The sequence below is a fragment of the Pyrgilauda ruficollis genome, unplaced genomic scaffold (assembly GCF_017590135.1).
Source record: "Pyrgilauda ruficollis isolate IOZ18807 unplaced genomic scaffold, ASM1759013v1 scaffold35, whole genome shotgun sequence".
In the NCBI taxonomy this organism is placed as follows: Eukaryota; Metazoa; Chordata; class Aves; order Passeriformes; family Passeridae; genus Pyrgilauda; species Pyrgilauda ruficollis.
The window spans coordinates 6,372,827-6,400,668 of record NW_024524934.1 but is presented as its reverse complement, the minus strand read 5'-3'; the positions used below and the strand labels follow the sequence as shown (position 1 = coordinate 6,400,668).

Below are 27,842 nucleotides of genomic sequence, written 5' to 3'. Positions count from 1 at the left end.
ATTCTTCTTAACTTTTATTGTACAATAAGCTAAGAAAATGATACACTGCTTTAAAGTTTCACTTATATTTTCTATGAAAAACACCAGGATCAAGAGAACTTACATAACAAATGTTTCTATTATATATAATTCAATTATTCAATTATTGTTTCCCTGCTCTTAATTCCATTACCCATTCTTCCTCGTGCACACAACGACAGCCTGTGGCTATATCTGCATTCTGAATTCCTCAATTTCTATAAACTTTCTAGGCAGAAACTGAAAAAGCCTGAGCAATGGGCAAAGGAGCTCTCAAATTTACAATTCTACCCACTTTATAAAATTGTTTTAAAAGAACAACTTCTATCTTTTGCAAATTCCTCCAGCTACCTATGCCTGTTAAGAAAACATCCTGTTTCACCAGACAAGTTTTGAAAACTTATTCCAAAGCCCAGTGAGAAACTGAACAACTCAGAAGACCAAAGAATCTTACTTAAATAAAGCCAGGTCTATTTCAGAGACTGGGATATGGTATTTATATATACAGTAAAGCAAACAAAAAAAAAAAAAAAAACAAATAAAACCAAAAAAAAAGCAAAACAAAACAAAACACACAAAAAACAAAAACAAAACAAAACAAAAAAAAAAAACCAAAAAAAAAAAAAAAACCACCCAAAAAAAAAAAAAAAACCACCCAAAAAAAAAAAAAAAACCACCCAAAAAAAAAAAAAAAACCACCCAAAAAAAAAAAAAAAACCACCCAAAAAAAAAAAAAAAACCACCCAAAAAAAAAAAAAAAACCACCCAAAAAAAAAAAAAAAACCACCCAAAAAAAAAAAAAAAACAAATAAAACCAAAAAAAAGCAAAACAAAACAAAACTCACAAAAAACAAAAACAAAAAAAAAACCCAACAACCCAAAACAAGCCACCATGAGATGGGGACAAACACCACAAACATTTCAGCCCCGAGATAACTGAATGCAGCTGAAATGACAATCATCTAAAAGGACGATTTTGTACAGGGAACTGGTAGTTAACATCTACCATTTAGCATGGTAAGACTGTAAGCTGCAATTAAAGCCTGAAATTTTCACTTTACTCAACATTTATAAATAAGACAGCACAAGTAAGCAGAAACAGGATACTGGACAAGTGAGTGGACCTTTAGGTCTTCTACAGTACAGTCAACCTTCTGTGCTTACACAGTTTTTATTTTCCCCTTTTATAAAAAAAGTAACAAAAAAAACTCCACAAGCAATACATACACTGAGTTGTGTGTAAAATAAATATCTGAATTTAAAGGAAAATGTAAGTCTTTTTGTAAGTCTTTCATTCTCATTTTCCCAAGCAGCTATAACATGTGAGATTAGGTTATATTAGTTTAATATATATGAAACCTCACATTGTTTTCAAATCTAGAATTTTTAAAGCAAACTATAGCAAGTATTATAAAATTGTGACCACATCATTTATGAGATTTTCTAGAAAAAAAAAGAACAAAACAAAAACCATTATGAGCAGGAAAACATGCCAAACTGGCAAGGAGAACTCTATATCCAGTGCCTGAAGTTTCCACTGGAATGCAGGGAAAAGCAGGGCCAAACCATTCGGCAACAGAAAGAAGAACGTAAGAGACTTCCTTTCATACTGTAAATACACAGTGAGTGATTTATCCATTATAGAAAAGATACAGAGAAGTCTCTAAGTGAAGAGAAGAGCCAGGAAGGATGCACCCAGCCAAAGTGAAGGTTTCAGACAGGACAGAGAATCCCACAGCTCAGTCCTGCTCTGCACTGTGCAATCTCCACCCAGGTTACACTGTCTGCCCTTTAAACATGGCTTGAAACTGAAAGTCTGGTGCTGAGTAATGCATTGGTAACACTTACTGGAAGTTTCCTTTTCTTTCATTCCACAGATAAACCACACAACTTGTCACTTTGCTTCCAGGGCAGGAATAGTGAATGAAATTAGGAGAAAGCACAAACACTTCCCAAATATTTTCAGTTGGGCAAGCCAATCTTGCTGTCTTCTGCACTGGGAATGGGCAGCAGTCAGTGCCACAGCCCTGCCCTGATACAAACCACTAAGATGCCTCAACCCCAAATACATTCTGTACTTTCACAGCCATCCCCCACTGCTTTTAAAGAGCTACAGCAGTAACATACAACATCATCTTTGCAACTGTTTACATTGCATCACATTATTTGCAATTTCACATTTGCATTACATTGTTGTCTACATTACTGTGAGAGTGAACAAGGCTGTGTGCGTGTTTACCTGGGAGCCAAGGTTAATAACCCTGTAGGCTGGTACTAAAAATTTTAGTTTAAAATTATTTACATATTTTAAAATATTTCATGCATGGCATTGTTATTTTTTTCTTACCTCTCCAGCTTTTGCACAATCTTTGGCTCCTTTATGAAGGGCAGCCCAAGCATCTTCATACCTGAAGCGAAGACAAATTACTATTCTTACTGCACTCTCCTTACAAAGGAATTCATGGATGCCACTGTGCTTATATTTACAGGTATTACCAGAAATTAGAGCTTAAAAAGCTGTGTAATTCTTTCCAGTACTTACTGTTCTGCCAAGACAAATATACAGTGAGAAATGTCTTTTAAAGAAAAAGTGATCCATGCTTTTTAACCTCCTAACTGACATTAAAAGCTAAATGGACCAAACAATACTTACAAGACGACTCACCACCTTAAACATCACTTGGAACTCAAATTAATTAAGAAAATTTTAAAAATTAACAAGATTCAAGATTGTAATCATACGTATACCCCTTCCAATTAAAAAAAAAAAAAAAAAAAAAGAAATTGGTTCAAATATGTCTAAGTTATGAAACCACAGACTAGGGCTCAGTGCTGGCCTCCTTCACCCCTCTGCATTAGGATACTGACTAAAGTCATCTTTTAAATGCAACTTTTCTTCCAGAACTTCAGTTTCATTAACATGACAGCACTTTGGGATTGGGCAAGCTTTAAACACATTTATCATTTATTATCACTCCCACACTACTAACTGCAGAACAACCAAAAACCTATTAGCAACACTTTGACTTTCCTCTCTAATTTCTTTCTTAAGAAATCAGATTTTTTAAATCTAATATAGGAAGCAAACACTAATAAAGAAAAGGAAGGTCATACCTGCTTAGTAATTCCAGTCCAGCAGAAAACTCTGGCAAACACTGAACAGTTCTATAAAGCAAATTGCAAATGTACAAAATTGTTAAAGAAAAGAAGGGTGTTATAAAAAATGTGCGCGCACACATCTGACAGATATGCTGAGCACAGAAATGTTTCCTCCTGCTCCTACTTTCACAAACATTTTGCCAATTTTGGTTTAAAATGCATTACACAGTGTATCTCACAAGAATACAAGAATATTCCAAAGCTAGGATTGCTTTTTTCCCCTGTTGTTTTATGACAGCCTATTCTTACCTCTTCTCAACCGTGTCCATTAAAAACAAGTTTTATTCAATAATGTCTAAGTACACTTAACAAAGATATAGGATGAATGTAATTTTAACCTAAAAAAGGGCACAGAAATATTCTGGGAAAAAAAAAGACTACTACACAAGTTCATGTCCCTCAATACAGATATTCCACTTAATATATTCTACACTAAAAATAAATACTGTGCTAAGGAACCTTTGGCAGTTTAATGCTCTAATGATCTCCTATTCAATGCAGACACTACCATTAATAACAGCTTGAAGTATAAAGACATCTTATTATAAGTTAGACAAAATGAACAATGCAGTACTTCTAAGGATGCGAAGATTGTGATGTCATCCTAAATTTGTCTCTTGGAAGATCACCCAAATAGACTGTTCTGCACTATCATCCAAACAATTTGAATGGGGAAAAAAAAGGCCTATCATAAATTAAACTTCCTTGTCCTTAAGGCAATGGAAAAGTGACAGAATCAGTGAAGTAGAAAGGGACCTTAGGAAGTTTCTATTGCAGTCCCTTGTTAAAACCAGCTATGAGATCAAAGCAGCTTTCTCAGGAAACTTTTCTCAGCTTTTCCTGTCTGATCATCTCTTGTTTCAACTTATGCCTACCATCTTTTGAGTTTCCACCACACACCAGTTTCCTCAATAACCACTTCACATGTAATGGCAGGCTGCTGCTAGGTCTCCCAGAAGTCACCTATGCTCCAGGCTGAACATCTCAGCCTTTCCTCATACACAGAGTTCCTGCCCCAACCATTCTGGTGGCCCTCCACTAAATTTCTCCAGAATATTAACACCTTTCTCAAACTGGGGACCAAACTGGACAGGGAAGTTAGTGGTCTAAGGTGTGCTGAATGCAGGGTACAATCACCTTCCTCAATCCCACTGTCTGGGTATTGTTTGCAGCCTCATTAGCTGTTGGGCTTCCCTGCTGCAAGGCATGTCCCTGGCTCACATTCTGCCTGCTGTCTGCCAAGATCTCCAGGGTCTTTTTAGCAAAGTTACTTCCCAGAGAGTCTGTCAGCCCCAGTCTGCATTGTTGCAGGGGCTACTTTCTTCACAGGGAAACATGGAATTTGTACCTCTTGATTTTCATGAGATACCTCTTGGCACATATGGTCCTAGGGGCTTTTATGGATTGAGTATCTTCAAGCCATCTTCACTCACTACTGGTCAGTGTCCTCGACACCTTTCACTAAGCACAAGGCACTGAAGCCACAAAGGCATTAAATAACTCAACAACCTCTACATTTGCTGTAATTCAGCCCATTCATCACCAATCCCACGTTTTCTTTCAGCCTTCTATTACCAGCGCAGGACTAGTCGCTCTTCTTGTCCTTGACATGTCTTGCAAATGTCAGTTCCAGGTGAGCTCTGGCTTTCCTAAGGCTATTCCAGCATGCCAAAGAGGTCATAAAGAGGCATCAAACAGTTATCCTCGACACCCTCCCAGGGCACTTCTTGACTGCATACTGATGGGTTGTCCTTTCAGGAGCTGGAAGCTAAAGGCCTCCACAAGAATATGGGTTTAATGATACAGAAGCTTCCATAAGTTATTTCTCTCCCTGGTCAGAGGGTCAGTGACAAACTCCCCTTGCAACACCACCACCCTCAGTGGCCTCTCCTTGGCTCCCATCCATATGCCCTGAGCCATCCTTACAATCAAGCTGAGCTGTGTTTGTCCCTGAACTTTATCAGCAAAGCAGAAGCCACCCCAGCATTCCCCTGTTTCTGATCCTTCAATTGGTTCACCCAGTGCTTGCCTCAAAAAGCAATGGATATTTATAACAGTACTCCAGAAGAACCAAAGTACTATGGACTGGAAACACACAGAGAAGGCGATGCCTAAAATAGTTTTATTCAGACCTTCACCCATTCTTAGTTTAGCCTCCATGGCTTGTCCATACAACTAGTCCTCTGTTAAAAAAAAAATATATATATATATATATATATATCTAAAACATCAGAACATTAGAACTTAGGCCAGTTTATTTCAGATGCTTTATTTTTACCACTTGGCTTGTTTTTAAACTAATTTGTGTCTACATAGTATGTTTTAATAAGAACATGCTTTACACTAAAGCATATCTGATTTTAAGAAGTAACTCTCACAGACTTCATTTACAGACAACAAGTACTCTTTCCCTGCAGCTTATACAGGTTGAAAAAATGAGCAAAGAACTAAAATGCAGAGGATGAAAAAAAACCTTCAAATCAATGAAAGAAAGAAAACCACATCAGCACAATTATCAAAACTTCTTAAAACAGAAAACTGAAATATTTCATTACATAGATATTTTCCACAATAAAAAGGCTCCTATTTCTGTTTTTACACTAAAATAAAACCCCTGACGTACAATTTTAGGACATGAGATTCACAGAGATTGTAAACAATTACATTTCAGTGTAGCACAACCTGAATCTTCTATGAGGTACTACAATAACACTGCATATTCATTTAATTTAAATAGCAATTTATAAACTGATTGAAAGCCATTAGAAATTATTTATCAATGAAGGCTGTATTAAGCAATGCATTTGCTTTGGTTAAGCTTCTCTGTTGTCAAAATAGCATTTTGTAAAATTATATGCAAATGTTCTTGCAATTTGCTCATATATATGAGCCACTTCAAATTTTTCCTTATCAAGAATATCTTATATTAATGCTATATATTAAGACATTCAGAAGTACCTTTGCCTACTTTTCTTTGCATCTCTTGATTTGTCGCCCAAAGTCTTCAACCTACAAATCAAAACACAAATCCATCAGACATTTGGAACACCAAAAACAGAGAACAAATTGTTTGAAAACATTCTGTTAATTCCAGTCTATTACAGTTAATTTTGTTTCAGCTTGTTTCAGAAATAAATCAAATTGCCCTTAGTTTTGTGGAGACCCTCATATGAATTTACTTCCATTGAGACTGCTGCTAAACCTTTAGATTTTTTGCAGAAGCGCATCAGGCAATTCAGAATAAAATGTTTAATGGGAGTTGTGTACACAAGTCATCCACCTCTTGATACAATTTTCTTAGCAGACAGGAACTAAAGACCTGCCTGGAAATAACCAATCCAGCCCTGAGGAATACCATTTACAGGAAGAATGTACCATTTTCCTCTTGTGACAAGGAAAAGCATGACATACACATGTGCCCACCTGCCATAAGTCTGCCAACACAAAACCAGCAGAAGCACAACTTTTCTTCTGCCAGCTTTCAGAACCCCCAGCAGCATCACCACAGTGCACTGTTACTGAGCCTATCTGAGGCTTCTTTCACACACAGTCTATTTCAAACTGATTGGTATATTGCTCCTCAAAAGCAAAAAAACCCCAAAAACCTCCAAACCAACCAACCAACCATTCCCCCAACTCTTTCCACTCTATCAGTCAAGATATATATTATACATATATATATATATATATATATATAATATATATATATGCTAGTCAAGCTGACACAGTGAGAACCAAAGCTGCTGGCTATTCCCTGACCACCCAGGCAATGGCTGTCCTCAATTTCTAGGCCCTTTGTGGTCACAAAAAAAGTTTTATTGCTCAGGACAGTAAGAAACAAATGACACAGACATAAGCAAGATGGACATGAACTACAAGAGCCAAAGACATCCTCCACACATGACAGAGAGATCTGTAATCCTGAGTGACCCAGGGACTGGGAAACAACCTAATATACAGATATTCAGGCTGCTTTGAGGGGTAGTCAAATCACTCCCCCAGTCTTTATCAATTTTCCAGGAACTCAAAGAAACATCAAAGCTCTACAGCACCCCCGGTGGTTTACAATTCGAGAGAAGACATGCTAAGGCAGGTCTCCACTCCCTCTTACAGAGCGGTTTATAACAGCCAGGCCAAGTAGCAACAACCACAGCACGCTGAGGAAGAACCCACTGCTGAGGAAAGCCGTGCAATTTGCCCTTCTCCACTGCCATGTTCCCCACTTATGCAGCCCAGCCTGAAACAGAAGCACTCTTCTGCATCCGTTTTGGTGGATTTTCCTCTGCCTGCAAAAGCTTGCTAACAGGTGAATGGGTCAAAATTTAGATACCCTGCTCACAGGACACGTAGACTTAGAGAGCAGACACAAATGAGCAAGGAAGGAGGCCACAGAAATGGCTAAACTGCTCTCTTTAAACCACACAACCCAGATTTAACCTTTTTCAGCAATACATATTTGTTCCCATACTCCTCAGGAAGTGATATTATTTTCTTAGAAGTCCTGGAATACCTTCCCCCTCGCAATTTCATGAAATTCAACTTGTTCTACTTCGCAAGCATTTATGTGTAGTTAACAAGTTAGCCACAACTTGACACCAAAAATACTTTCTTCGGGTTTTGAGAATTATACAATTTTAATCTGAAGTCTCAACATCACAAAATGACTTTTTTTACCACTTTGGTGGGGTGCAGAACAGAGTAATCCAAAACACCAAGAAATTAGGGTGCACGGTCTAGGAAGGAAGAGGGGGCAAACCAGGCCAACTTGTGCTCTGGCTACATGGGGACACTAAAAGAAAAAAAATCCCTTCCACTACAGCCTCTGCCACTGTGGTTCTCAGATACAGGTTCCTGATGGCAAAAAAAACCAAACCAAACCAAAAAAAAACCAAAAAAAAAAAAAAAAAAAAAAAAAAAAAAAAAAAAAAAAAAAAAAAAAAAAAAAAAAAAACAAAAAAAAAAAAAAAAAAAAAAAAAAAAAAAAAAAAAAAAAAACCAAAAAAAAAAAAAAAAAAAAAAAAAGAAAAAAAAAAAAAAAGATATTACACCACAGATGAAAATACCACTTAAAGACAGGAAAAAGGGCACATTAATGGAGCTGCCAAAACACAAAGATGGACATTATGAAATCAGGGACTGTTCTCAGAACAAAACACTGCAACACCAGGAAGAAAGCAAAATTCATGGAAATATACTGATTCCACTGCAGCAAATATGAAAAACACAAATGCAGAACCACAGAGTTAAATGACCCTCAGATCTGGCATGTTATGACCTTCCTGTTGTTCTCTTTCACCATGTGAAAAACACCCTTTTCAAAAGAGCCTTACACTGTACTGAGATATCAACTCTTCTGAGAAGCAAAAGAGAAAGACAGACAGAAATAAAGCAATGCTTTTGTCTGTATTTTTAAGACAGTTTAATATTCAGTTGGTGTTTGGTAAGATGAGACAGGTAACATGCAAGAAATTTATCTGTTTGACTGGCAGCCTCTTCTATCAGTTTCTCTTGACCATCATACACTGGTATACAAGTAAATAATGATAAACTGCTTATTTTATGTTTCTGGAGTACACAGACATTCCTCACTTTATAGAAATATTTACCATAGGGATATTATAAGGCAGCCTTAACACTGCCAAAGACCACACAGTTTTTAAAAGTAATTGATTAAACACAATACTCCCCGGTGGCTCATCATGAGCCATCAGCTCTGCAGCACAGGCATGACCTTGTCCTTCGGCCACTCGCTGGCTTCCAGTGACACTTCCAGGGCCACCTGCTCGTACTAAAAACAGCACCGACACGGGGCCTACCCAAATAAACCTTGTGAGACAACGCAGGAAGAATATATTTCTACTTTTTAGTGCAAGCGTGGGGCTGTTCCATCTGTTTATCCTGCGCTCCTTTTCCCCAAGTAACTCATCTTTCAAGGAAAAGCAAGTTTCTCCACACACCAAGCGGCGCCCAGAAAAGCTCTTTACGGGATCACGCTGATCCATGAAACCTCGAAGGCCGGTAACTTCATAAAAAATTCAAGCGCGTTAATTGACCCCATTCACATCTTCTCTCACAACAGCGGTCTGTCTGTCCCTCTCTCTCTCTCCTTCCCCTGACCGCAGCTGCTTCCCGGGCACCGCGGCTCCTCCTCCTGCTCCCCAGAGCTGCCCGCGGCACCGCAGGGCTCGCCAGCCCGCCATCAGCCGCCCAGCCCAGGCGGGAACACGGCGGGATTCGGGACCCTGGAGCCGCCTTTCCAGCCCGTCCCCGCACTCAGGAGGGCACCCCGGGTGACAGACCCCGGCAGTGGCTCCCGTCTGCGCAATCTCCTCCTCTTCCTCCCTCCCCGGGCCAGTCCACGCCTCCCCGGCCCCCGGTCACCTGCTTTCCCCCCCTGCCCTGCCGGGCTGCGGGACGCGGGCTCCTCTCCCGCTGCCCCCGCCAGCCCCGCGGTGCCGCAGGCGATACCCACCCGGCGGTGAGGTCCTGCTGGACGCTCAGCAACCGCTCCCGCAGCGTCTCCAACATCTTCCCAGCCTTTCCCGGCTGCGAAGGCCAGCGCCGGAGGGCGGGGCGCGGGCGGGGCTCGGCTGAGCTCCCGCCCCGGTGCCACCTCCCCTCAGCCCTCCCCCGTCCCTTCCGCCCCTCCCGGCGCGTCCTGGCGGTGTTGGGAGCGGCGGGATTTGCCTGAGAGAGCCGGGCCCCTCGTTGTGCGTCCCCCGTGGTGCGAGGGTAAAGCTGCCTTTTTAAAGCCCGGGCGGCATCAAGGACAGATCTTGAGCTGCGTGCGAATCCCTGAAGTTACGGCTTTTTAGAGGTTATTTTAAAGAGCACAGGAAAGCGCCTTGGCAGGTTGGGACCCTCACCAGAGGGATTTTGACTTCAGCGATGGTAGCGTAGGAGTGACCTCCTTAGCGATACCAAGTTGATCAAGGGACTGGAGCATCTCTTTTGCGAGGAAAGGCTCAGGGGGCTGGGCCTGTTCATTCAGCCTTGAGAAGAGGCAGCTGAGGGGGGACCACATAAATGTCTGTAAGTGTCCGAAGGGAGGGTGCCAAGAGGATGTAACCAGGCTCTTCTGGCTGGTGCTCAGCAATAGGACAAGAGGCAGCAGGTGTAAACTGATGCTCAGGAAGTTCCAGCAGAATATGAGGATGAACTTGACGATATAGGTGATCAAGCACTGGAACATGTTGCCCAGAAAGGTTGTGGTTTCCCTGATTGGATATATTCAAGATCCATGTGGATGCAGTCCTGTGCCATGTGCTCTGGGATGACTCTGCTTGAGCAGGGAGGTTGGAGCAGGTGACCCACTGTAGTCTATTCCAACCTGACCTGTCCTGTGAACTCAGGGAATTGGGTGCTGTGACAAAATCTTAAAAGTACGGAAAGGGACACCACTGTGTGTCCCTAGGGTTGCCAGGTTCTTGGAGTAAGGGATAGATGATAACCTTACAAAGTCCTTGCAAAGCTGGTAGTTGAATTGTTTGTCTATGTGTCCCTCCACTATTTGCTTTGGAGACAGCTTTATAGATACTAGCGATTTTTACAACCAATGACCTAAAAGAAAAAAGGCTGTTCTTAAAAATAGTAAATAATCACGTGAAAAGTTTAAATTAAATTTCTAGGTACTGTCTGCTCAAATAATAATTGTTAGGAGTCATTAAGCAAATCTTCAGTCAGTTTAAGTGGAATCAAGACCTTTTCAGAACAATTGGCCAGTCTTTCTGGATGGCTGTATTTACAGTTACAGTAACAGGAAGACAGTCTCACACCCTGTTAATGTTTGAATGACAGGGACATAGGATTTAGGTGGATCTGGGAAATCTTAGACTTTCATTTAATTGAGACGTCAACTTTTAGAGAAAGATGAGATTTTAAAGTCAAAACATTTTATTTTCTAACCAATTCAATTTCAGTTGAAAATTACAAAAAGTATGAAGAGAAAAGCACTGAAATAATTTCTTACAAGGAGAATGTGTGCAGAGAGCCACTGCTGGATGTCATTTGATACTTACTGCAGAAGTATATTCAGGAGTGGTTGGAGGTGCTTTGAATCACTGGAAAATTGACACCATAATCCCAACACAGCTTCTGTGCTTTCAGAAGAGTGTATGAGCTATAGATTGTTTCTGCTTTGGCTTATGGAAAAAAAAAGTATTGCTCTGTGGCAGAAATTCAAATTAAAAGCTAAATGCCTGCTAAAAGGAAAATAGTTGGGTTGATATTCCAAACATTGAAATTGATGTAGCTTGCCTTATCTTGAGGTCAGAAAGACAGCTTTCACGGCAGACTGCATCTAAAGTTCTGTAAAAAAAAAAAAAAAGTATGACATTTAGAAGGTATTTTTCTCGTGCTTGACCTAACAACATCATCTGAAAATAGAGACTTCCCACTCGCCTGCACAGTCAATTCTTCAGTCAAGGGAGGGGAAGGCCTTGAATCAAATGTTTTCTGATGTATTCACAGACATGCATTGCAAATGCTGACAAAAGCTGTGCAATCTGGCTTTATGTAATGTATGTTACAGGAATTAAAGTGATCAGAAGACAAGGGAGGGGTTTTAACCTTTACTTTTCAGTTTTCCTTTGAGAAATCATATTAATTTCTTCAGTGTTACATATTTTCAATTTTCTGTGAATGGTTTTTGTCAGTGGTGGCCCTGCTAATTCACAGTGAATAAGCGCTTTTAGACTCCATTGCTACTTTTACAGTTAGAAAAACTATTCATAAACTGCCGTACAGTTTTGTTTCACATGTCTGTGTAGGATTTGGGAGAAGAAATGTGTTGAGATCGTATTAACAGTCACTAATTCTAGAAGTACAAGACTGGAAGAAACTTCTAAAAGCACATCCCCTGCTCAAGGGCTGTGATGAATTATAAATACTCTGTGTAAACTTGGTTTAACTGGTTCTTAAGAATTTAAAATTAAGGAGATTCTGCAAGCTCCTTATCAGCTCACTTGTTTAGCTTGATCTTCTTTTTTTGTTTCTAGAGTGAATAGGCCTGGTTTCTTTTTTTTCCCCTTGTAGTCACTTTCTAAACTTCTTTTATGTGTTGGTCTGATCTGGAGATTCCCCAGTTTGTCCAGAAAGTGCAGAGCTATAACATTTCCATCACTAAAACCGAATTACAAGGCTTCATTTTGAACACAATTTATATATTTATACTAATTTATTAATATTTATGTACATTAGCAATTAATTTAACAGCTCTGAGACAGATCCTTCAGGTGTTAGTTCAGCCCAGTGCCACCTAAAATTCTGCCAGGGCCTTTGGGTCAAGTGTTCTAGAGATAAAATTAATGCTAAATAAATTTTTCGTATCAATGACCTGCTCTGCTCATTTAGTAATTAAGTAGTTCAGGGCTGGTTATTTGATATTAATTCTGACCTGAATTTGAGCTAAGACTTCCTAGTTTATTCTTCTGCGTCTCTGATACAAGCACATGTAGTACCTTCTGCAAACTCACTGTGACTGGCTATACTGGTCTGTACAAAAAATGCATAGGCATTCTGTGCTTTGCACATCTATAAAGAACAGTGATACTAGTCAGTAGCAATAAATCTTTAGAGAAAAACACAGAAATGTATTTGACTTTGTAACTCTTATGTCCAATGAAGATTTCTTTTCTTTTCTAGATCAGCCTCCCTTAGAGGCATGAATTATGCTACATTTCTATAATAGATTTTGCTGCACAAAGGCATCCCTAGTCGTGCCTTTCCATAATTCCACATTTTCCTAGGCTTTGGTGACCCCCATTAAGACTGACTTTAGATTAAGACTGTTCTGAAAGAGTGATGCTGCAGACACCAGGCTCATGCCTGTTAAGCTTTTCAGTGAAAGATCATTTTAAACACTTTCCCATTATGCTGATATGATGTGAAATGTAGTTTGTTTAGGTATTGATCTGGTTTATGTCTTGATCTCTTCTTTTGAGTGCAGTTAGCTTGATAACCTCCAATATGACATTCTCAAACTGACTAGAAATAGTGAATAAAACTCTCAGCCCTTTCAGAATCTTTCAGGTTTGTAGAAGTAACTTTTTTCCTCTTCTCCTTAAGTCTTGCTGATAGTATGGTTTAACAAACTTTATATTTTGGGTGCAAATTTAAGACTTTTTGGTTTTAATAATCTGTAGAATATAATTTAAACTCGATTAGTAGATATTATAGCTATTCTATACATATTTTGTTTTGCTAGCTGGATCTGTACTGATATAAAGCTTAAATATTGTTAGAAATACCTGAGACAAAGTTTAATTCTAAAAATCTGCTATTTACCATTGGAATTGATAAAGACTTTAATGAAAGTGTCTAAAGATCTGATTCAACATTTCTTGCAGGAATTCCATTGCATGCTGAAAAGAAAGGTTGGCACCTATCAAAAAGTTTTATATGCCCAAACTTCAGCAGGGTTACATTATATCAGTGGAAACTGAATTTAAGCATTACATCCTCAGAACTATCTGTCATAGTCTCATTTATCCTGAGGCCTCATTACATTTTCTAGCAGCTTCTTCTTTTCCAAATTAACCTTTAGAGCTTTCTAATAAGAGTTAATTTCTGCTCTTACCTGTACTAACTCTTGGGGTTTAGCTATGTAAGAGTCTCTGCAGCTAACACAAAGTTTTTGTGTTATATGAATAGAGAATATTTTTTTATCTCAATGAAGAAAGTTATGAGGGAGGGGTTTTCTTTTATCTGTGTGTTTGGGATTTTAATTTTTTTTTTCCCCCTGTACCTAGCAGAAGAAGAAATGGACAGTAATCATTCCCAGTCCTAAAGAGAACTGGAAGAATAATTTCTGCAAACCAAGTGAAATATTCTTAATTCAGTTACACAAGAACAGGTATGGGACTTAATCTTCAGGTTAATATATGTACAAAGAGCTGGTTTAGAGGTTAACTTTTTAATGGACTACCTTTTTGATAGCATGAAAGTGAATTATAATTCTCAAATAATAATCAAATCATGTCTTGCTTCAGTTTCACTGCTTCTATGAAAAAGACTGGGGGGAGAGGCACATTGTAGCAATAGATAAAAATAATGGTGAAATTACTTTGTTCTCACCTCCCACTCCCTTACATCGTATCTAGTGAATGAAGACATTATGAATTCCTACCTTTCTGAACTGTTGGGAAAAATTGGGGGTGGAGGAAATCAGTGGCTAAGCAGAGTTATGAAGCTAAACAGGTATTAGGATCCTCCTTCTGCTTGACCTTAATTGCTCTTGGAGGGAGGAAAAGAGCACATACCTTGGGACAGACAGATTCCAAGGGCAGCCAACAGTTATACCTGACTGGATGAGGTGGTAAAACGTGTCCTGATGTGATGGGAGTGACCGTCTCAACGTGGCTGCTCTAACTCTCCTAATTCAGTGGGACAACTTTGTGTTTTCTTAATCTTCAGTCACAGCTGTGTGCACTCATGGAGATGTTGATAAAAATTTTGCTGTCACCACTGGAGCTGGCAGACCCTGAAAACTATTTAGAAAGCAGGATATGAGCTCCTGTTATCTTTCTCCTCGTCTTCTTTTCTGCCTTCACTTTATTCCTAGTCTTTAGAATTTTTACTGCATGAGATTGTGAGCTCTGGGTGTTTCTCCACCAGTGAGCTTGCAAGTGGAAGTTGGGCCTGAAACTGTAATTTCAACTGTTACTGAAGTTTTCTGTCATTTTTGTGTGCTCTTGCGATGAAAGTATTGGATAGGTCAGCAGTGGTCCCAGAGTACTTCAGTTCCTTTTGTCTCTTCACAAATTAGTTGACTTGACTGTGAGATTGTGTAAAAGACCACAAAGCAGGATTTTCTTCTATCAAAAAAGCAACTAATAGGAAGGCTGCCTCAAAAGCGAGGACTTTATTTAAAACTTTATCATTTGGATTCTCTCAGTGTCTTGAAACTTCTGTACAACTAAGTTCTTTAAATTTAATAATACGGAAACTTCCAAAAATAGTGAGGATCATAACTCCTGCTGGTGAATGTAGTTCAGAGTGTGCTGATTTTGAGAAAAGGAAAAAGCACTCAGCAAACCAGCCAGTTCCACTAGAGGGCATGGCTGTGCATAGAAAAGCAAAATAGAGATGTGATAGTCTTTATTTCTCTGCAAGGGTATGTATCTCAGATGAGCAAAATTTTACTGATGATGTAATTTTAAAGTACAGTTCATGGCTTATTTCATCTCACAAGAACACCTTAAAAACAGCCGCTGGTTTGAGTGGTACCAAGCTCGAGTGTGAAGTGGCCAGCTGACATTTGACAGAGCGACAGGGTTGTTTACACAAGCTCCTTTCTCCTGATTAAGCTAGGTGGGGAGATCTGTGTTACACTGCTTCACTTGGTGTTTTAAGCACTATGTAGACAATCCTCATGAACCAAAGCAGAGGCCAGAGTCTCCTGACCCTGCCTCCTAGCGGAATACTAGTTTAGGCCATTTCCAGTGACTCTCACACTGGCACTTCTGTAGAAGTGGTCTGAGGGGCTGCACTTGGTAGCAACTGGCTGAAGAAAACACACTTGTGTAGACTGCACAGTTTGTGTAACTAACCTTGACCCTGATGTCAAGGAAATTAAAAAGATGTATTAAGCATGAATGAATGCCCTGCAATGGTATTTGGAGTAGTATTAACCAGTTACATTGTGTCTGCTATTTTTATTGCACTTGTGAGTAATTTTGCTAGAGTAGGCATTTTGTCCTATAATTAGATGTTCCCCATGGCTATGGTTGATTTTAGGAAAAAGTCGTGTGTTTTCTGTGTCATTGCAGTGCCAGAAAATGCTGGTGTGACTTTAGGATCAGGCTTACAGGGACCTTGTGATGGGAAAGAACCTTAGCAGAACCTGTGTGTTTTGGAGGTGTTCTGGGAGGGACGCACCCCCCTACCCCCCTTCCACTGCTGTATTCCCAGTCTGCTCTACTGGAGTCTCTGTGCTGGCATAAGGAAAGCACAGAAATGCTGATGGCAGAGAAGGGACTGCAAACGTGTAGGGAACTGCTGCTAGTGGGTGGGATGTGCCGTGAAGCACAAGGGTCTTTTAGTCAAATAAAATACACATTTCCCCAGTGCTTACTGCTCTGTTTAAGTTCTTCTGTGTTACGTCCAATTTTCTATGAACGTGACCAATTTCTGTTCCCCTGGATGTCAGAAGCATGGTTTGAGGGAAGTGCAATGATACCCAGACTGTGATTCTTGAAGGACAAGCATATTATGTGTCAGTTTCATTGATCAGAGGCAATTAGCTCAGCCAAACCCAATTAGGACACAATTTTAGTTTTAGGCACACAGACATTAATCACTCATTATCCAAGTGAACTCTAAAGGGAATTACAACAGACTAACAGAATAAAATGGCTGTTCCTTTGCTGTTAATGGAGGAGTTTTCTAGATTTGTATGTGGTAATGTACTGCTTGTTTTGCTGACTTCCTCTTACATTAAATCTGCTCTTGTTTTTTGCACTTTTTTCCATCAATAAGATCTTAATCATCTGTCATTCTGGCCTTTCTTGTGACAAATATCATCCCATGAGTGATTTTAATGGATTTTTCCCCCTTTTATTTTTTTTCCCTGTTAACTCCTCCCCTTTCTTGCTCCTCTTGCTTAAGGCAATTTTTGTTGAAGCCTTCTGGCTGACTGCCTAGCATTTGGCTAATAACTCTGTGCAATTGTCAACTTCATACTGTTTTAGCATTTGAAATCAAATTCTCTTTCCTGATTTTATATGGGTCTGCTGTTTACTAGTTCATTATGCACAGAATCTAATCCACTTATGCTGTAAGTAGCCTGGAGACAGAGACGGGGTATTTTTATCATCATGTTGTATTTTATTTATTGAGCATAATTCAGTTTGAATGAAATGAAATGAAATAGTGAGAATGGTTCTTGTACTTCTGCAGAACTTTCTTATCACAGTACATTTTGTCAGTTTGATTTATTTTATCTGTCTATTTACTGTTGTTGTGACAACCCAGAGTTGCTTTACTAGCTACAGTAAAAGTATCTCATCCTCCTGGAAAGTACTTCATATTTCAAATTACATAGCTTCAGGCTGGACCTGAGAATTGCACAGGCAAGTTTTGATTTAAAGTGTTGTCTGCTGGCTCTCTCTCAGTTTTCTTTTGCTTTTTTTTTTTTAGGTATGCTTTTTGCTTGGAAAGTAGCTATCATTGCTGAATATCAAGGTCTATTAGATATAGACAAATACTGTTCATATGAAAAACACTGAGACAAAAATGCCAAATGCTCATATTTAGGTGCCTGATTTATGACATAGGCTTTTGAGATCATTAAAAGTGAGATGTACCCATTCTGCAACATCTGAAAATAAAAACATTCCAGTGCCAAATTTAAGCCACTTTGTTTTGTCATTCTGACCTGTATAACCCAGCACACAAGATGGAAAAACTGGATTGGACCCAGGATTGTCTGTTGATGCTATACTGCTGTGAGATATAGTATTAGCTTTCTGTGGAAAGTCTTCATTGTAGGGACTTTCCAGGAATAAGAGAGTGTGAGGTTAATGTTGTTCAGACCAAGGCTCTGACATGGAATGCGTGGGAGGCTTAAAGAGCCTTGAGCAAAATATGTGTACTAAAATGAGGAAGAGGAAATACATTGCCTTGAGAGATGCATCTGAAACCTTGCCTTTTCCCAGCGGCAGAGTAAAGGGAACTATGTAACATATGAGACTATTATTTTTATTCTCAGAAGAGTTGTAAATGTTATTCATAACCAGAAAGCTTTCCTGGTATATATACTTTTAAGATAGTCAGAGGCCTTCAAATGTATCATACGTCCTTTTTATTGGGAAATGACAATAAAAATAAACCTAGAGTATTTCCAGCATGGCCTTGCAACAAGGAATTTTACTTCTTTCAAAAATGATTTAAGTTCTTTCAGTACAATGTAACAAACATTGTTTCAGTAATTCACATACTCGACTTTTAACTTTTTAATGTTAATATTGCTGTATTATTGTTTACATAGCAATAGCATTCATGTCTGGTATCCAAACATCCAATTGTTCTCATAGAGCAATTCTATGCCATTCAGCATGGTTTTCTTGTATACATTCATTGTGTACTCAAGCAGTATGACAGGGAGGTACAAGAACTCCGAACTGTTCTCAGCTTTTAAACTGAAAACTGGTTTCACTCCAAAGGTATGTATTCAAGATCTTTAAGTCTAGCTTAGAGACCTTTGCTTGTCCATCTCTCTTATCTTCACAAAATATCAAGTTTTTATTTATTCTTTTCCTAGCTATATCCTGCATCCCACAGCTTCCACTAGGAAATTGTTTTTACTGAGTAAGCAGTAAACAGATGCATCTAAATGCTGCTGTTCATATTGGCACTGTCTGTACATATTAAAGGCTTTGCTCACATCTGCCTTGACGTTGCAAAATCACCCTATGTGTTTAAACAGTATGTTGAACAGGAAGAAAATATATTTTATGAATATAACTGCATTGGTGGTTCCAACCACCACAAGAACCAACGATGTGCCCTTGTGTCAAAGGAGGTTAATGGAAGCCTGTACTGCACTAGGAGGATGCACTGGGGGTAGTCACAGCAGGTCAAAGGAGGTGATCTGGATCTGTCCCCTCTTTTTAGCAGTGATGAGGCCACACCTGGAGTGCTGTGTCCAGTTCTGGGCGCCCCAGTACAAAGGAGACATGGCCATAGGGGAGAGAGTCCCATGAATGGCTACAGAGATGATCAGGGAACTGGGGAATCCTCCCAGTGGAGAAAGGCTGAGGGAGCTGGGGTGCTCCTAGAAAAGATAAGGTTCATGGAAGATTTTTTCAAGATCTTATCAGGTATCAAATACCTGAAGGGAGACTGAGGAGAGCCAGGCTCCTTTCATTGGTGCCCAGTGACAGGACCAAAGACAACAGGCACAAACTGAAACACGGGAGGTTCCTTCTGAACATCAGGAAGTGCTTTTTTCATTGCAAGAGTGACCAAACACTGGCAAAGGTTGCCCAGAGAGGCATTGGGCTCTCCCTCCTTGAAGATACTCAAAAGCCATGTGGACATGGTCCTGGGCAACTGGCTCTCCGTGACCCTGCCTGGGTAGGGGGGCTTGGGCCAGGTGGACTCTAGAGGTCCCTACCTTCTGTGCTTCTCTGATCTCTTCTTTTCTTGGTACACCATACTAAGTTTTCAGTTTATAACTGTTTATTGATTCATTGGTTCTTCCTTTTTACTCATGCATACAACTTTTGGAAGTAACCTGTTCACTGAAGACACAGATCTTTGAAAATAGAGGTTTCCTTAAATTTTATGGGGAAGGTGATTAAATGGTGATTATTTGATTCTTGCTGTAATGACTTTACTGTATTGCTTTAATTAGCCAGTGGTATGTTTTTTGCTTCCAATTAATCATCAGTATCTAAGAATGATTCAGTAATTTCAAATTAGCTCATTTGATACTGAGAGTTCTGAAGATGCTTTCTGAATATCAGTAAATGAAGATTCAAATATATACAAACATACGAGATTTAAATATTCAGCAGTTACTTATGGAATTGTTGTATAATTAGAAATCAGGTCTCATCAAGATTCTTAGCCTTATATATTTAAGTTAGTCCAGCAACTCATTTCAGCGTGAGATTCCCTGCACTTTTTTTTACTAGAACAAGTCTAAATATGACTAGGAAAAGAGATGTAATATACATAATGTTTTATGTATGTAGGTATACATGTGTGTGCATTTATGACTTCATGTAATGGCTGTAATACTTGCATTTTTGCAGTAACAGAGGAAAATAGTAGATATCTAATTTGTATCAGACAATTTTATTTTTTAAAATAAGTTACTTTATTTTAAATAGACCATTCAGTATCTTCAAAGTATCAGCTAGGCTGAAGAACAGACACTGAAAAATGAAATGCAATCCAGCTTTTTTAAACTAAAATTTAGTGATTCTATTGAGTTAATATTATTTGAGTTTACATACAGATATTGATGATTCCATTAGTCCATTCTGTCATTAACATAATAAGAATGCATCACCTTCATTACCCTGTTAAAAAATCCTTTTCAACAGCTCTCACTTTACATTTCCTTCTTACTATAGAAGAGAACAACCTAGTTTTCATGCTATTCACAAACGAAACATAGGCTCTCATAAAATGCATCTTATTATAAATATAGCATCACTTAAAGAAATACAGACTAAAAGGCAGAATCCATATGTCTTTTGCATAAGAGATTCATACATTCCTTTATTCAAGGAAAAATCTGCAGTTTTAAGATAAGTTGTTCCCAAAGTTAAGTTGTTCTGTGAGCAGTGGAACTAATGAAGTTTTTTAAAACTATTTTTGTCTCCCACATTCCATAGTCCTTCCCATTCTCTGTGCTCAAGTGCTTCTTCCATCTCCTTCTCATGTCTTTTGCCAGTTTGGCTGGCAATGTGGCAACATATGCTGCTGCTGAAATAAGCGTGTGCCGATTGCCTGTTCATTATATCCATGGTTATTGGCCAACTGGCTGATCTGCAACTGGCTTTTCCTTAGTGGGAACACTCATTTCGATCCATCTCCAGGAATCGGTTTTCAAAAAATGTATGGGAATTTGCTGTCTTTGAGAACTGTGTATCTCTCTGAAGTTTGAAATGCTCAGTGGAGTCCTAGGTTTAGGAAGGGGAGGCCTTGCAGTACAGTGCCTTGTGATCTTTTTCACTTCCTTGGAAAACAGGTCCAAAGCTACTGTCCCATAATACTTGCATCTCAGAAAAAAAAAAAAAAAGAACCTCAAAGTCCATCAAAGTTAATAAAATTATCAGAATTGTTAGATCTAGCTAAAATTACTCAAGGCAACAGAATGCCTTTTTATTTTGTAGTGTCATTAGAGGGAGAGCCATTTGCAGGAGGTTACATGAGTGTAAATTAATGGAATATTTTAAAGTTTTGAAAGTTTTTAAATACTTAAATACATAGAAAAGCAAAATAGAGATGTGATAGTATTTATTTCTCTGCAAGGGTATGTATCTCAGATGAGCAAAATTTTACTGATGATGTAATTTTAAAGTACAGTTCATGGCTTATTTCATCTCACAAGAACACCTTAAAAACAGCCGCTGGTTTGAGTGGTACCAAGCTCGAGTGTGAAGTGGCCAGCTGACATTTGACAGAGCGACAGGGTTGTTTACACAAGCTCCTTTCTCCTGATTAAGCTAGGTGGGGAGATCTGTGTTACACTGCTTCACTTGGTGTTTTAAGCACTATGTAGACAATCCTCATGAACCAAAGCAGAGGCCAGAGTCTCCTGACCCTGCCTCCCAGCAGAATACTAGTTTAGGCCATTTCCAGTGACTCTCACACTGGCACTTCTGTAGAAGTGGTCTGAGGGGCTGCACTTGGTAGCAACTGGCTGAAGAAAACACACTTGTGTAGACTGCACAGTTTGTGTAACTAACCTTGACCCTGATGTCAAGGAGTAGTATTAAGTAGTTACATTGTTATGCTACGTTATTATGCTGTCTTTTCCAGAACAAGTGAGAGATGAATCCTGATGTAGGAAAGCAAAATGCTCAGATTATAAAATGACAGTTATAGCTCTAAAAGGACTTTTGCAGTCTCATGAGGTTAAATATGCAGGTGGTGGATGATCAGATCCACTGACATACAGGCACAAGGCAGACTCTCCCATTTTTCTGAACAGAACTCTTTTCTTTAAGGATGCCACGACCTGAAATATCAAAGCAGTACACATTTTTGTCTAAGGCCAGCTTGCATCTAGACAGTCTTTATTGCTGTAACACAGGATTATTATTTTCACAGTACAGCATCTGTGTTAAATGATTTCAAGGCACTACATTCCAGACATTGCAGAAGAATTTCTCACTGCCTCAGTGACCTGGAAGTCCGAACCTCACAGACTTCAGACATGGAAGTCCTCCTCATCTTCCCTGGAGCATGGGAACTGTCTAACAGAAAATCATCAGCCTGCAGAGTCTGACAGGTGAACAAGGTTCCTGCTGAGCAATTTCAGTGAGTAGATGCATTCTTCCATCAATTATTTTCTGTCAAATTGGCATTTATCATTTGAAACCTGTTTTCCAAGAATTTTTCAAGCCAGCTCTTGCAAAGAGAGTGGAGTTGAATATTAATATTCCTTAATTTGCTTATTTGCCGTGCTGCCTTCTTTTAAGAAATGAATTTTTCATTTTCTCCTCTTCATACAGCTTACAGCTTGGTTAAGTTCATTCCATTTATCAACTGTTAAAAGTTATTTGATATAAGAAACAATATTCTCAAATTAATAAATTTACTTTATTGCCTATAAACTGTAGCAGTGATCTGTGGCATACCGAAACAGGACTCCCTGTTGATAGTGGGAAAATTATACTTTGTCTTGCCTAAAGACTGCTTTCATCAAAGCAATATTAAGGTGCAGTAACTACTACAAAAGCTTTTCAGAAACACATTGGAGCTGAAGTAACAAACTCCTGCTGATTTTTGGGGTTAAAGAGGTTTAATCATGTGTTGCTGTGGTGGGTTAATTGTAGATAAGGACCAAATTTCTACCCAGCTTCTCTCTTACTCCCCACTCCTCAGTGGGACAGAGGGAAAAAATAAGAACAACAGGCACAGGAAAGTTCACAGGTCAAGATAAAGACAGGAAGATTACTTACCATTTACTGTTATGGGTGAAGTACACTTGGTGAAAATCAATTTAATTTATTCCCAATTAAAATATATTTGGCTAGTGAGAAAGAAATGTTACAACACCTTTCCTCCCCATTTCCCATGCTGAGCTTCACTCCCTTATACCAAACTCCTCTGCCCTGTCCTGGAGGGGCACAGGTAAGGATGGGTGTGTGCATTATAGCCAGCATACAGTTATTTCTCCTTGCCATTCATCAAATCATAGAGTAGTTTGGGTTAGAAAGGACCTTTAGAGGTCATCCAGTCCAGTTCCCATGCAATGAGCAGGGACATCTTCAAATTACTCAGAGCCCCATCGAATCTGACCTTGAATATTTCCATTTGCCACCTCTCTGGACAACTGTTCCAGTGTCTCACCACCCTCACAGTAAAGAGGTACCTTTAGGTACCTCTGTGTACCTAATCTTAAACTCTATTTTAGTTTAAAATCATTACCTTTTGTACTATCCCAACAGGCCCTGCTAAAAACTTTACACCAAATACAGTTTCTTATTCTCTTCCTTCCTCTAATACTAAAATACTGGTAATTGAACAGTATGTAAGAATAGTAACTTTATCAGAATTGTCTCAGTGTTACAGAGGATATTGCTAAGACTCAGTTTTAACACTACAGGTTGACACTCACAACTGACATAAAGAGGATTCCTAGTTCCTGGTCTGTCCTTCTCTGTGGAGAAGAACTTAATGTGAGATTCCTTTTTAAAGATGAAACCCAACCACAAGCTGTGGTCAGTTCCCTGCTCTACCAGTTCATGTCTTTAGCAAGTTTAAAACCAGCTGATTAGTCACTATGTAAGTGATTCCTTTCCCTCCCACAGATTCAAAGAATTCTTTCAGGAGTTCAGGGAGATTATACTCTCACAGTCACAGACATAGCTGTCTTCAAGAACTGTGATACCCATGAGACCAGTGCCTGCTTCTCAGAGATTTGATGAACTGTACTTTCTCCCCCAACCCACTTTGTTGTTTGACACTGATCATATCCTGGTTTTGTACATGCAGTGGGAGCTTATGTGCTTCCAAACTTCCCAGCTTACTACAGGTTGTAGGAAAAGGCTGTGGGCCTTCTGGGCAGAGATGAGCTGTTCAGTGTGCCATTGCAGTAGTGGCGCCTAAAAAGCCACATGCTCTGGCCACCCAGGCCTCCTCATGTCATAATTGACATCCTGACTGTTGTGCTTAACACAAAAAAGAACAGTGAAAAGGCCAGATAGATAGTTATTAACTAAACCTAAACTTTCTGTCTAAATGAAGAAACAATCTCACTGGCATCCAAAACTAAATTATTCCCTCTTCTTTTGAAAAACGTGCAATTTGTAATGCCTGTTTTTCATGAAATTCATCTTTGTTAATAAGATCTATAATTATAAAGCACGAAGGCATAACAAGATTGGCTGATTATAATGCAGGGAGCATAGATGAGTATTTCTAATTCCCCGGAGGATGAATCTCTCTGGTAATGGTGCTAGCATGCTTAGAACTGCTAAACTGCTGTTTCTAAACATCTTTATTTTCAAAGAATTGTATTTTGAGAGATTAAATTAGTTTGGAATTCTCAGCAGCTTTTATTGTAGATGCCATTTGCTTTCTTTTTGTCTTAATTTCTGTCTCTAACAGAAGTACCACAATCTAGTAACAGAGACTCTTGGTGGAATATCTCTGGTACAACTTCACTCCTATGGCTGTAATCTGTGGACCAAATCCAGCACTTATTTAATGCTGTCACTATTTAGATTTGTTTTAATATGGTGGTTTATTTGAATAAGAAAGGCATTGCTGGATGACCTGAAGCAAATTTTTAATTTCTCTCTGTCTTAATATGTGTGAAATTGAGATTATGTTACAGATCTTCAGTCTCTTTCACTTAGGATTCCCAGAATGTATCCCAGGTGCTTTGAGCTGAAGATTGGGATAAAGAGCAACATCTTGGACAGTGGTTGTTGTCCTTATCTCTGAACTGACATCCAGCTGATGGGAAGCTGGCAACCTGCTTCTCTCACCCTGCTCCTTAAGGTAGATACCCCTTGCAAATTCTCTTCCTTGCCTATCTCCTTAGCAACGTGCTAACATTCAAATGAGAACGTAGCATCTATAGCTTATCTAAGGACTGCTGTCTTTCCTATTCTAAGCACTGCTTAATTTATTCTCCCTTCCTCCTTATTGCTGCGTGGAGGTCTTTGCATTTTAATGTTAGAAAAAGTTGTCCATGAAGTTTTGAAGGGCTGACTGGTACGATGATGAACTAAAACAGATGGCTGTACTTGCTGAGTGGAAGATGCCAAGTACAAAGCATGCAAAACTCCACCATCAGTGGACTTCTCAGTAAGCAGAATTTGGAAAGACTGTCAGCCCCAGCTTGAGGAGGGGTTAATGATATCAGACCCCACAGGTTAAGGTTGTGTCTCAGAGTAACAGATCAAAAAGATCAGAAATATAATGTAATTCCCTGTTTTATCTGTCACCACCTGCTAAAGTTAAGACTGCTCACGTAGCTTCAAGAAAGCAGCCTCAAAGCAAGCAAACTCAGGAACTGCTGCAAAAGGAAAGAGAATATCTGGGACATTGCCTCTCTCCATTCTAAAGGCACAGGGTAAAGTGCTTTCCTCTCCCAAGTAGGTTATCAATATATCTGTTGATTCCTGTGGGCTTAGCAGGTGAAAATCAATTAGTGTGAACAGTTCAGAGCAGGGCCACACTATCAGACATTGTACAAAGGTGACACAGTAGAGTTTTTAGCTGATGATCTCACACTCGAAACAGAAAACAAAAAGAAAGGATGGGAAGGAAGCAGTACATTTACTGCAAGCCAAGGTGTGGCTGCAGATGATGTGGCAGTTTTACAATACAAAGAGAATTTTTCAATTAAACATCCAGGATGGCTTATCCTAGGAGGGTTGTAAAAAGGAGGATGAGAGTGAAGAGAGAGAACAAGATTAGGAAGTGGGGGAAAAATATAAAATGTGTGAATTAAGGATATTACAAAGAAAGGATTTTCTTCAAACCATTCAGCAGTATACAGGAATATCCCTACTGCAACATCTCCTGAGGGTGTTTCCTATTTCCATCTGAGGAGGAACTTGTACAGCTAAGTGTGAGAGAGGATAGGATCAGAAAAGAGAACATGATCACAATCCAGGTATTAATGGCTTCATAAAACAGAACAAAAGGAATGTTTCAGTCTCATAAACAATTAGAGGAATAAGAAAGAAAATAATATAAAACAGACTTTCTGTTTCAGATAAGATTAACAGAGAGATAAAGAGTTCACAAGGTTATTATAGTGGTTTTCTGTTAGTCCTATGCAGAGATAAAGGCTGCAGTGTGATTCCATCTCTGACTAGACACATAGAATTATGAAGTCATAGAATCCTGCAGTATTCTGAGTTGGAAGGGACTCACAAGGATCATCAAAGTCCAGCTCCTGGATTACAAACTTGAAAATCAACAGACATAGAGAAATAATAGACACAGACAAAATAAAAACTGTTAAACTCAGAGAAGACCTGAAAAAGAACTTTATCTGGGGATTGGAAGAGCATCTAAATAAATGTTTATTTTTTCTTTGTATGATACATCCTTTCTGAACTCATGAATTAGCATGATTTAAAGGCAGGTGTAGGAGTATTTTAAAATCTTGGCCATTATATTGAGAGAGTAACCTTCACAGAGAGTTTGCCAACTTGAAATTTAGGCAGTACAAGGACATATGAATGTTTAGCTCATACACTTTTCTTCACATGTCATTGTAAATAGTGCTCTTTAGACTCCTGTATTCCATATCAAGTATTTTTTCTCCTTGTTTTGTTGGAGTTGCAGAGGGAGAACAACTACCAAGGGTATATAGAAAATAGCACTCCAAATTTCATAAAATTAAGTGTCCTTGAAACTGTGAACACTTTCACTTTTAATTTTACCCACATGATTGTTCAAAGGATCTATTTTTACATGAATAAGGAAGGCAATGCTTAACCTTTTAATATGGAGTTTATTCTGTCTCATGTTTTAGGTCAATTTTCCCAACTGCCAATAATCAATAATGTTTTTTCCAGCTTCTGTGGAGACATGGATACCATTCACTGATTTAATCTAGACTACTAATGTTTTTCCCTACCCTAGAGCAATTGTAAAGCGAAATAGTTTTGGAAGTCTATTGTAAATTGGACACTATCATTTAATAGCAAGAGAAAAAATCAACAAAAAATTTAAAATATCAGAAATTATTGCAATTTTAGCAGTTTTAAAATGACAGCTGGGTATATTCTAACCTGCAAGCATGGGAATCAGTTCTCTTGTAAGATTTCACTGTCCTTTACAGATTTCTTTTGAAAAATGAACAGGGATCAAGTTCATGGAAATATTTCAGTGTTTGTGGTGTTTCACTTGTGGATATGTGAGCTGCAATGCAGAATTCCAAGCTGTGTAGGCTTACATGGCAATGAGACAACAGAGCTGAGCTGAAAATAATTCCTTGGATCTTTTAGCCTTGCAAAACAGAGGGACTAGAAATATTACAGCCTGCTGAACTCTTTGACAAAGAGATTAGAAATACAGTGTCCTGCTGAATTCTCTTGCAAAGAGACTGTGACAGTAACAATCAGGAGGAAGAGCTTTAAACAAAGCGCTAAAATAGTGAAACACCTTTCCTGCTCAGCACAGCATGAGGCCGAAGTGCCTGAGCAGCTGCTATGTTCTCCCAGAGTATAGGCAGAGAACAACAATCCAGGAATATTCCTGGAGTGCATTGGCCTGAGTAGCACTGGGCATTTAGAAGACTCTAATGTGGCTACTTTCACCTCTAAGTTGATTTTCTCTCTATGCCATAATGTCACATTGTGTGCACGCAAGTCCTAAGGAAAGCAGTTTTTTTACACTGTAATTCCTGTTAGGGGAAATAGGAAGACCATGTGCAATCAAGTTGATTTTACTTCAAGTGTTTGCCAAGTCAATGTTTGTGTTTCAATTTAATTGCTAAGTTGCATTGGATGAAGCTA

General features: G+C 38.9%; 1 protein-coding gene across 4 annotated transcripts in view; it reads right to left on the bottom strand.

Moving 5' to 3' along the window:
• Nucleotides 1–9,780, bottom strand: part of DTNBP1 (dystrobrevin binding protein 1) — a 65,882-nt gene extending 56,102 nt beyond the window's left edge. For 2 of the 4 annotated variants that reach the window (XR_005955772.1, XR_005955773.1), the window contains exons 1-4: nt 9,650–9,762; nt 6,136–6,186; nt 3,133–3,183; nt 2,366–2,426 (exon numbers count right to left, since the gene is read on the bottom strand). Coding sequence is in view for 1 of the 4 variants with exons in the window: in XM_041475333.1 (XP_041331267.1) it covers nt 2,366–2,426; nt 3,133–3,183; nt 6,136–6,186; nt 9,650–9,705 (219 nt within the window). In the remaining 3 variants the exon portion in view is untranslated. Of the gene's footprint in view, nt 1–2,365; nt 2,427–3,132; nt 3,184–6,135; nt 6,187–9,134; nt 9,489–9,649 lie in introns of those variants that run through there. The other 2 variants (XM_041475333.1, XM_041475335.1) reach the window with 2 other exon arrangements.
• Nucleotides 9,781–27,842: the final 18,062 nt, after the last annotated feature.